The sequence below is a fragment of the Tenebrio molitor genome, chromosome 1 (genome assembly GCF_963966145.1).
Source record: "Tenebrio molitor chromosome 1, icTenMoli1.1, whole genome shotgun sequence".
NCBI classification, from domain to species: Eukaryota; Metazoa; Arthropoda; class Insecta; order Coleoptera; family Tenebrionidae; genus Tenebrio; species Tenebrio molitor.
This window is the reverse complement of record NC_091046.1, coordinates 45,157,169-45,168,031: the sequence shown is the minus strand read 5'-3', so window position 1 is coordinate 45,168,031 and position 10,863 is coordinate 45,157,169. Positions and strand designations below refer to the sequence as shown.

General features: G+C 40.6%; 3 protein-coding genes across 3 annotated transcripts; all 3 read left to right on the top strand.

Moving 5' to 3' along the window:
• The first annotated feature begins 1,767 nt into the window (after positions 1 to 1,767).
• On the top strand, positions 1,768 to 4,111 carry LOC138141611 (probable RNA-binding protein 46). Its single transcript, XM_069062346.1, has 4 exons — positions 1,768 to 2,626; positions 3,143 to 3,323; positions 3,416 to 3,524; positions 3,574 to 4,111. Exons 1-4 carry the CDS (start codon positions 2,000 to 2,002, stop codon positions 3,734 to 3,736), a joined length of 1,080 nt encoding a protein of 359 aa, XP_068918447.1. The 5' UTR covers positions 1,768 to 1,999; the 3' UTR covers positions 3,737 to 4,111.
• Positions 4,112 to 4,557: 446 nt separating this feature from the next.
• Positions 4,558 to 6,813, top strand: LOC138141610 (APOBEC1 complementation factor-like). Its single transcript, XM_069062344.1, has 4 exons — positions 4,558 to 5,391; positions 5,902 to 6,079; positions 6,220 to 6,319; positions 6,371 to 6,813. Exons 1-4 carry the CDS (start codon positions 4,690 to 4,692, stop codon positions 6,489 to 6,491), a joined length of 1,101 nt encoding a protein of 366 aa, XP_068918445.1. The 5' UTR covers positions 4,558 to 4,689; the 3' UTR covers positions 6,492 to 6,813.
• Positions 6,814 to 7,006: 193 nt separating this feature from the next.
• Positions 7,007 to 10,481, top strand: LOC138132294 (probable RNA-binding protein 46). The gene is made up of 4 exons (XM_069049806.1): positions 7,007 to 7,636; positions 9,577 to 9,754; positions 9,806 to 9,878; positions 10,129 to 10,481. Exons 1-4 carry the CDS (start codon positions 7,007 to 7,009, stop codon positions 10,136 to 10,138), a joined length of 891 nt encoding a protein of 296 aa, XP_068905907.1. The 3' UTR covers positions 10,139 to 10,481.
• Positions 10,482 to 10,863: the final 382 nt, after the last annotated feature.

The window sequence follows — 10,863 nt, the reverse complement described above, 5'->3', positions numbered from 1 at the left end:
ACACTTCATTCCAGTTTCTACAAAACAGTATCCTGCTCCAGAAAATAAGAATTTGCGTTTGACATATCGTGGAATATCGTCTCAACAACTGTATTTTCAACAGTGTTAAAAGCAGACATTTTCTAGCGGTCAGGTACGTCCAATTCAAGGCCGAGCGACATCCTGAACAACGAATAACATCACACATTTCAACTGTCGACGATTGGACAACGCAGGTACCACCACTAAACGCAAGTTGCGGTAACACTCCAATCACCATTCAGTACAGCGCAATAGTCGTACCGTTAGGTGTGGCGTTGTTTTTGCCGTTCATCGACACAATTCAACTTGATTTTTGTTACATTCCCAGTCGTAAAAATTCGTATTTTCAGAAATGAAAAAATTGAGAAGCTGCATTTTCTTTCGACATCGAAAGAAAATATTTCAATCACCTGGATGACCCTCAAAGTTGCTCCTTGACGATACAACATTCTTTTCATCTTCAGAGAAAATGTGATAATCGCATTTCTGCGAAAGAACCACACTGACCTGTTTTTGTTCAAGACCGGTCGCTGAGTCATAACAGACACATCAAAGAAGAGGCGCTAGACTAGTTTGTTGGTTCCAGAAGATACAGCCAGATTTCGAAGAAGTCGGAATCGCTTTAGTTGCTTTTATGAATCAATGAAGACAGACAAATGTGTTTTATTGTTTTTTTTTTGCGATTTCATTGTTAGAGCAAGTAGAGAATGATTTGGTACCATTTCCAGTACCTACTTTTAAAATTTGTTAATTATTGTTTGTTACTATTTTACAATTTACATCAGGATTTTTAAAATATTTATAAATGTTGAGGTTAAGGTTCAGTATCTACATTTTATAAATATGTATTCTATACACCCATTACATGAGTAGCAGTGATAGTACCTACCTAATATCGCGCCTTCAAATAAATATATATTTAGAATAGGCGTAGGAGACATTCTAATTCTGTTAACAGTGTAAAGTAATTTTTGTAGGTAACCAATTATTCTCCGGAGTTGCATAGTAAGCTTTTTCCCAATTTCATATTGTCATTTTCCGTGGAGGGAGAGAGAATGCACTACAAAAATTAAAAAATATTTTCTAACCTAATTTTATTTCGTTAAAATGTCAGGCGTTTCTTGCGTCATTTTCTACGCTGGAAAAATGTTGTAAACAATTGAATTTCCGTAGGTTGCTCTAAATATAAATTTATTTGAAGGCCTGTTAGTTATCAAAATAATTCCTATTGACTGTAGTGCTTGATTTTTCTTTTTAATATTTCAAAAAAATTCAGTACACCTAAAGAAAAGCAATAATGAGCCACCATGAAAATATAATATACCTAAGTTGAGCGTCTAGTTCTAATTTAAGTCAACCGTTTTTGTATCAAGTTTTTTTCAAAAATAATTTTTAATTAATACTTGGGTATTTCATTTGTGACATTTTTGCGGAGCACTTTAAATTTTGACTCAAGTAGCAGTAAATCCAAATTTTTACAAATCATGTTTAGGGAGTTAACTTTTTTCTTTAGGAACTTTTGTAGAAATAAAAGTCCCTAAATACGGACAGTTTGTAAATAGGTTTTTTGTGTTGAAATTAATTCCGACACTTTGTATTTAATTTGTGTTTGTATTTCAGTAAATAAAGGAAATCTAAATTGCAAATTGTTTTCATTCGCAACCCCATACCTGGACATTGCAAAGCAAAATTTTGTTGCTTCTTCGATTCTCCGTGGAATTTCATTTTTTCTTGTTGTCAGTTGTAGAAAGCGCGTTTTCGAATTTAAATCTTTGTAAATTCCGTTACATGATGCAACCCGCTGGGTCCCTACCTCCCCCACCTTTGCGGTTCCTCAACCTAAAACCTATCCGCGCCATAATTGACCAATCAGGCCAACACAATCCAATTAATCAGCCATCATCAAGCGTCTTGTTCATTAGCACAATCGCATCAGTTCCGAGTGTATCGTGTTAGCGTCTTTTTACCCCCCAAAAAAATGAACAAAATCACGTACCCCATCATCCAGAGCAACGGCCAACGCATTTACAACTCGCCGGCGCCCCCCCGCGCGCCCTTGCCCAAAGGCAGCGAAATCTTCGTGGGCAACCTGCCGCGGGACCTTTACGAAGACGAGCTGATCCCGCTGTTCTCCCAGGTAGGCCCCATATACAAGCTGCGCCTCATGATGGACTTCTCCGGCCGGACCAGGGGCTTCGCCTTCGTCAACTACTACTCGGTGGCGCACGCCAAGGAGGCCATCCTGCGTTTCAACAACCGCCGCGTCAGGAGCAAGTCGCGGAGCGCCTACATGACGGTGAACGTCTCGCTCGACAACTGCAGGCTCTTCTTCGGCAACATCCCCAAGAACAAGTGCACGGAGCAGATCGAGACCGAGCTGATAAGGATCATCGACGGAGTCGTCAAGGTGATAGTTTATGCGGAAAAGACGGACCCCAAACTGAACCGGGGCTTCGCTTTCGTCGAGTTTGAGTCGCACGCGACCGCCGCCATCGCACGCCGAAAGCTCCTGGCCGGGGTCATTTGCCTCTGGGGCAACTACGAAAAGTTTTACGTCGATTGGGCGGAACCCGAACCCATCGTCGACCCAATGGTCTTAACGCAGGTAATCACCCCATTCATACACTCACTCATTTTATTTAACCTGCGTTTAGGTTGGCAACGATTTCGTAATGTCACTCGTTCACATTTAACCTGTTCTATGGGCAACAATTGTTGCAGTTAATAAAGCCAATACAATAATCCTTTGTTCCTTTGTGAAAACGACCCGCTGGTTTTATTACTTTTGTTGTGCTACAATATCCGCATTAAAACAACACCCTACTCAAAAATGTGTGATCGTACCTTTATCGCAAACAATTTGTTCTTGACGTTATGGACCAGTTTTTTAATAAGTATGTTTCACTTTATTGTTTAAGGTTTTCGACTTTGTTTGCGTCGTTATTTAATACCGCTTTTAAATCCCGTTTTGCCGAAAACGATTTAATTTACCAAGCGGGTGATGACGTCATGATGACGTTTCAGATTAAATATAGTTACCAACTGTAAAAAATTAACTACAAAAATTCCACACAAGTACACATTAAATTGAAGACAAATACAGGAAAGGGAGTTGTTTCAGGTGAAAATCTTGTACTTCAAGAACGTGCCGGTGAACTGGTCATGCGACCACTTCCGTGAGTTGATTCTGACAATTTTGAAGAACATCCAAATAGTGAGGATCTACAAGCGGGACAATTACGCGTTCGTGCACTTTTACGACCGAATCGGGGCCGAAATGGCTCTGAAAATTCTGGAATCAGGTATGGCACAACAAATATTGTGACTTTGTCACTGTTGTGACATATGTCAAAACAATAAACCGAATCGATCAAAGAGCGATGTTTCGTTGCAGTGTCGCAGTTTTTGTTCTTTTACGGTAAACGGATCGAAGTAGAATGGGCGAGACCGGCCAATTACAGCAAAAAATACCGAGAGAATCACGCCCCGGACAATTTGTGCACGTAAGTTGCAAGTTTATTTTGACGTTGTCCTGATTCGAGCCTGGTCTAGGTCGGTGCCCCCCAGACTCCGCAGGCTTATAGAAAAATCGAAGAGACCTCACGGAGCACAGCGTTCCAAGAATATTTTCGACGATGTCTCCTTCTTTCGGTCCACGTCTGACGACTTTTTAACTAATCGATGCATACAGCACTCGTTTTACTCCGATTTTTGATATTTACAGATTTTATTGTGGACTCAGCATCAGTAGGAAATATTTCGCATGATTTTTAATAATTACGATGTACATTTTATTGTATGCATTTTAATTGAAACTAGGACAATACAAGCAGATGTGCAACAAACAATTAGCTAAGATTTTATGTAAAGTTTGCCAATTTAGACGTGTTTTACCCAGATAATTTTGTGTTTGTGTGTGTTTAACTTTTTCTCTTATATAAGAATAATACAAAAATGTTCTGTTTTTTCACTAATAAAACTTGATATTTTAGATACAAGAATTATTTCAAAAAATTTGACGTGTGTCGCAGCGCCCTCCTTTTATCTTGTCCGAGGCGCCACCTACGCTGATTATAAACAAAACACTTCATGAAGAATGTAAAATTGTAAAACCAAGGACCGCACACCTAATTTCCAAGAATTACATTTATTGCACCCTCCTTCATTAACATGAGTCATCACTTCCAAGAATTATCTCTCAAACAAGAGCGCATCACGTGTGTGGTTCACACGATCAGGTTTTTTTATTTTATTTTCAGCTGGATTTGCTTTACAATCCATTGACGTGCACCAAGACACTTTGAACCCTTTGAAGTGTTACAATTAAGTTTGTCACTTGTCATCTATGACATTTCTTACAGTGACAGTTACAACAATACAGACCCGAGCTACGACGTGACCTTCACCACAGATATTTTTCTAGAAGTGACACATTTTTATTTTGTGAAAATGGGACGCCGCCTTTGCTAGTCCAGTGCACTAGATGTGTATTTATTAATCTCGTTAGAAAAATACAAAAAAAAAACAGATCACACCTGCAGTCTCACGGTCGGACGAAGTACTCGATGACGTCATTCTTTTGCTGACACCGCTGCAAACCTGTCTGCAACTGGTCCCCAAACACCTTTTCATCAAAATCGGATTCAGTATTGTTTTAATAAGTGTGACATGTGCACGCCCTCCGCCATGAACAAATTGACCTTGTGGACTGAGCACGCCAAAAACCTGACGAAAGCGGAGCGGCTGGAGAAGCTCCTCGTCGGGACCGACTACCAGATCATCCAGAACAACGGCCAAAGAATCTACTCTCCGAGGGCATCTTCAGGCATCGCGCCGCCCCCCAAGGGCACCGAAGTCTTCGTGGGGAACCTCCCCCCCGACGTGTTCGAGGACGAGATCATCCCGCTGTTCAGCCTCAAGGGGGCCATCTACAACGTCAGACTGATGATGGACTTCTTCGGCCGCAACAGAGGCTACGCTTTCGTGGCTTACTTTCGCGTGGAGGACGCCCACGCCGCCGTGGACTTCTTCAACAACTACAAAATGAGAAACAAGACCAAGATCGCCGTCTCCATGTCCGTCGATAACCGTCGCCTGTTCATCGGGAACATCCCCAGGTGCACCACTCTGGACGAGATTAAGGAGCTTTTGAAGAAGTTTGTCGAGGGGATTGTCAACGTGATCTTGTATTCGGAGCCCTACAACGAGCGCCTTAACAGAGGTTTCGTTTTCGTCGAGTTTGGGTCTCATCGGTTGGCGGCGATCGCGCGGCGGCAGTTGGCACCCGGAAACTTGGTGGTCTGGGGGCAGCCGATTTTTGTCGACTGGGCGGAGCCCCTGCCCGTGGTCAATCCCGAAATCATGAAACAGGTAGGGACAGTTTTTCTTTTTCAAATGTTTCAACAATTAAAATCCTGGCAGACATGTTTAATAATAATAATGCAAAAGTCGTTTAAATACTTTTAGGCCAGCAAATCTGTTTCAGTAAAATAAAATCAACTAATTGTGATGATGTGATAATTGTCAAAATTAAGATATGTCAGTTATCTGTCAATACTGTAAGACTTCATTTTAATTAAACAAACAAAAAATTAAACTGTATTTGCTCCTACCATTTGTCCCTGTTACATCAGATATCTGTCAAATAAACTAACAAAACATATACGATTTCAGTGTTGCAAATAGCAGAATAAAAAAAAAAATCTTAATTTTATTGCCAGCTCAAACAGTTTTTCTTGATCACCCCGTACATTATCAGTACACTCTCAGCAAAAGTTCCATCAAAAATTAAATAAATTGTACAGTCAGTAAATTTTGGCCTACCTTGAATTTGACAATTCAGACCCGTAATGGATGCGCTAATTTGAAATTTAATTTCAGGTGACTAAATTGTACTTGAGCAACATTCCCGTCAGCGTAAATTCGGACCAGCTGAAATCAATCCTGTACGACCTGATCGGGTGCACAAACATCCTCAAAATACACAAAATCAGCGACTTTGCATTCATCCATTTCACCCAGAGGAAATACGCCGAGCAAGCCCTCAGGCAACTGACAGGTGAACTTCATTATTTACTTATCCCTTTTCGGTGACTGATCTAACCAGTCTGGCCAACTTGCCAACCCTTAAAACTTTTAATCGGTGCGATTTCACCCCTAATCAGGCCGACGGCCTATTCACCCCCGCGACTGTTTCAGGACTTGTGATTTCGGACAAAGTTATCGGGGTGGAGTGGGCCAGGCCCATCGAATACAGCAAGACCCATCGAATGGGGAAAATGCCGGAGAACTACTGCAAGTAAGAATAAACTGAAAAAAATTGATCGAGTCGTAATTAGGTTATGTTTAGGTCGGTGCCGCCGACCATGAGGCGCTTGGTCCAGCATTCCATCAACTTAAGAAACAAACCGAAAGAGAAACGGAACAGCTCGTCAGGCACCATAGACAGTTGGAGAAGGAACTCAGAGTGAGCCCCATAATAGGGGTCTAGCAAGTGTTTACATGACGAATACGGCCATCAAACATGTTCTTTTTCACCCTAATCCATTTTACGTAGTTTGTAGCGTTTTATAAGCGTAAGGGTAGGAGTATTAGTTGATAAGAGAAAGTGATTTATTTTTGTTTCTTTTTTCTATTTGCTTTTCTTCTTCAGACGAGTGTGCAGCTGGTCATAACTTACGTCATAAAGATAGTCAATTACGAGTAGATGCTAGTATAGATTTTATAACAAGTTAACATTTAGTTTTTTGTATTTCAAGATTATACAACAAAATAAAAATATATTTAAGTGAATTTTGTACTATTTAATACATGTCACCCGGTGTAATTGCAAGCGCGATCGCAAAAATCTGAAGGCCGATTGGCTGTGGAAGACAGGCTGGCCCCCAGATTGAGTAACACTGGGAGTGGGGGCACCACATCTTGGCACTTTTATAACCCAGCCGGTAGTACCAGCGCTCGTCTTTTGTTATCAAGACCATCAGCGATGGCCTCCGAAGTGAGCATCCGCGCCGCCGAAGAGCTGCTCATCTGCGACCAACAGCGATACCGAGTGTACCAAATCAACGGGCAAAAGCACGTGAAGCTGCTAGACCCCGACCAGTTCCCCGAGCCCATGTCGGAAGTGTTCGCGTCGAATCTCCCGCGGGATCTCTCGGTGGAAACCCTGTTCGTGTTCTTCCTCCGGTGCGGAAAAATCTTCGAGGTGCGGCTGCTGATGGACTACAGCGGGAGCAACAGGGGAAAGTGTTTCGTGCGGTACATGCGCGTGGAGGCCAGTCGGAGGGCGGTCTGTTGCCTCGACAATGAGCCCATCACCGGCGACCACCGAGTCGCCGTCAACCTGTCCATGGACAACACCCAGCTGATCCTGAAGAGGATCCCGGCGTGCGTCCCCGACGACTGGCTGCGGGCCGTGATCTGGGAAGCGATGGGCGAGGGGCTGGTGAATATCTCGATGAAGCCGTCGAGGATACCGTTCAGCAAGTACTGCTTCTGCACGTTCGTGGACCATCAGTTCGCCATGAGGGCCCACAGGAAGGTTTGGCCCTTTATTCATCTCGGACCGGTCGTCAGCATTTCGGTCAATTGGGCCGTTCCGAAACTGCTAAGACACGTAAGTCTTTCCGGCTTGTGGGAAATTTTACTCGACGAGTGTGGGATTGTGAAATATCGTCTATTTATTTAAATTAGCAAAGTGGAAATCACAGTCATTCCAGGAAAAATAGACACAAGTCGGTGAGCAACGGAAAGGACAGATGCGCCGCTGAATTTTTTTATTTTATTTTTATGCCCCAACCGACAATCAAAATACAATGTGGGGCAGTAAAAAAACACTACACAAGTGGTTACACTCAGCGGCCTAGTAAAACAAGTTTAATAAAATCAAGCACAAAAACGTCGAAAAGGAACAAGAGAAATGAAAAGTGGAGTCGTAGATCGGTTCGTACGGACTTGAATTGTCATATCTGTCAGTATTCGTGTTTATAAAACTTTTTCCAATTCATTTCAATTTTTGTGAGATGAAATTTGACGGACCACTTGATGCTCGCTCGCTGGAGTCATTTCATTATACCCTGTTCACGTATCAACAATCCGCCAACACCGCAATTTACACGCGGTAAAGCTACTGAATTTTGTTCCCTGGGGAAAATAAAAATATACATTGCAAACCATATTAAGGAAACTTTTCATTTTATTGTTTGTCCACGCCCTAGTGTTGGCTGCAAGCTGTGTTGGGGGAAAATCTGTCAAAGCGTCGAATATCAAAAACGTCAAAAGAGGAAATTCAAAGTATTTTTCGTATAAAATGCAACGCTGCCTAATTTAAGCAAGGAGATGTGATTGCAATAACTGTCAAACACACAAAAATTAGTTTAATGTCTTGCCAACCGTACAGATTGGAAAGTACTAAACGGTAACCTTTGCGACAGGGACGTGCGGGGTTCGAGTCTGAGGGTCGCCTGACCTGGTGTGGGTTTTTTCGGGGGTTTTCCCGCACCATTACATCTTGATATGTGCAAAAAGCGTATTTTATAGATAGGCGAAGTCGGATCAGATCTCTACCCCTCTGAACCCACCACCATCCGTCCGAATCCATCCCTAAGCAGATCCATTTTAGATTTCTTTGCGATGTGGCAAGGAATGCTTCAGCAGATCGCCCTCCCAAGAGAGGGAATGAAAAAAATCGCCCTTTATTCCCCTTAGGAGGTAACTTTACTGTTTATTTAATGGACGGACATGACTGTCACATGTCTGTCAATATTCGCGTTTTTAAAAATGTTTCCGTCTAATTTCAATATGGGATTTGGAACTGTCTGTATTATTTCGCCGGTGTTGGTGTTTTCTTAATAGTAGGTTGGCAATGTCAGTTACGTCAAAGTCAAATTAATACCTAAAAACACGGAAATGGCGACCTACCCGAACATTTTTATTGCAATCGAACGTCTTGTAAAAACAATCTTTTGTACATTTTTTTTGTTTGTTTAATTGAATTATTAATTATTGCATAAATAAAAAAACGTGTTTGTAATAAACTTAGAAATTGGCAAGTTTTTAACCGTGGCATTACAATGAAACCTGTAACCTGTAATTGTTTGTCAACAAATTTATAAAGCATTTAAGGAGATAAAATAAAGCGGTTCGGCATGATTGTTCTCTTAATGAAATTAATCGGTTTTGGCACACACCACATAAACAATAAATCTAAACATTGCAGCACGTATTGATGCACAATGTAACTTACATAACCTCAAATATCAAAAACCACTAGAAAAGAGTAGGTAAAGAGTATCTTTAATTTTCACACAAAATAAAAAAAAACAGTAATGTAAGCGTTGTTGCAAATGTAACCACTCTTATTCCGACAACTGACACTTCGCAGTATTTTTAAATTATTTTCACATTTCTTTTGTTGTAAATATTTTGTGTTCATTACAAACCGTTTAGTCACTATGTTCGTTTGCGTAAAAATTCCTCAACTAGTCCCGCTCTACCTAACAGACCTCCACACCGCACCGCACATCACCTGATCACCCTCGTCTTTTTTTTTTCCAGAAGACAAATTTGTATTTCACCAACTTCCCTTTGACCGTAACCAAACAAGAGCTGTTCGACCTGTTCACCGCCAAGATCAACGTGAAGACGTTGCTCGAATTTCGCATCGATAACGCTTACGGTGTCATAACCTTCATCAACTTCCATTCGATGCGACACGCGATGACTGCCTTTGCTAGTGAGTATTTTTGCAACAGTTCCGCTCGTTTTGACAGTTCACAACTTACAGATATAACCATCGGAGGACTGAGAATGAGATTTAGGAGCGAACCTTTCCTTATAAATCCCACTGATCCATCTACGTGAGTATGGTGTTAAAGACAAATCACACTTGCCTGACTGGACAATATGCGAGTCATAAATTTTCACTCTACAGAGATTCGAGCGGGGTTAGGTCCGGACCGGGCAATTCCAGTGCTACATTAATTCCATTTAAACACGCTCAAAATTTTGCCACTGTAACAATGTAAATAAGACTATTGTCACAAACTAAAGTATTGATATACTCGTACCATGATTACTCAAGCGTCATCTTTTTTTATTTTATTTTAGGGAGTCTTAAAGTTTGTCGTGACATTCCATTTTATTATAAAGTTGTTTTGAGTTCCTTGTTACGTAAGTAAACGGTTGCAATTCAGTGGTTAATTTTTTTTAATTTCGATAATTCACTTTGCAGAACCCTCAAAAAACAAAGACAACTGCTACTAGTGTGTAAATGGGTACGTACAGTTGCAGTAGCTAGATTAATTCAAAAAATGTATAGTTTTTTAACAGTATGTACTTCCAATAAACATTAATCAGACCTGTTCATTTTTTTATTAATTAATTTATTAGTTTTTTAAGGAGTCTTTATTAATGTCTTAACAAATCAATTTACAATTAGGTTCGTTATAAACGATTAGGTACTTCCGCAAAAAAAATAATTCCAAATGTTTCTTACGAATTCAGCAGTTCTGCTCATCTCAAAAGAAAAAACGAAGAATCAGTCTTCTTAATCGGTATAATTGTGCCTGGGGCAGCATTAAAAATAAAAAAATATATTGCAAATTCAGAGAATGGGAGCATTGTAAAAATTACATAATAATGATTTTTCTCTCATTTCATTTAAACTTTTGCTGGCATCCATTTTAAAAAACATGGCGCATCTACCGTGAAATTTCTGAATAGTATTTCAGAGACATTTTCGACGTCCTAGTTTTTAAGAAAAAGCCATACGATTTTTTTTGTTTTTTTTTTAATTTTAGATTGAAATACTCCCTTAACCTAGAAAGTTAAAATAACAATTGA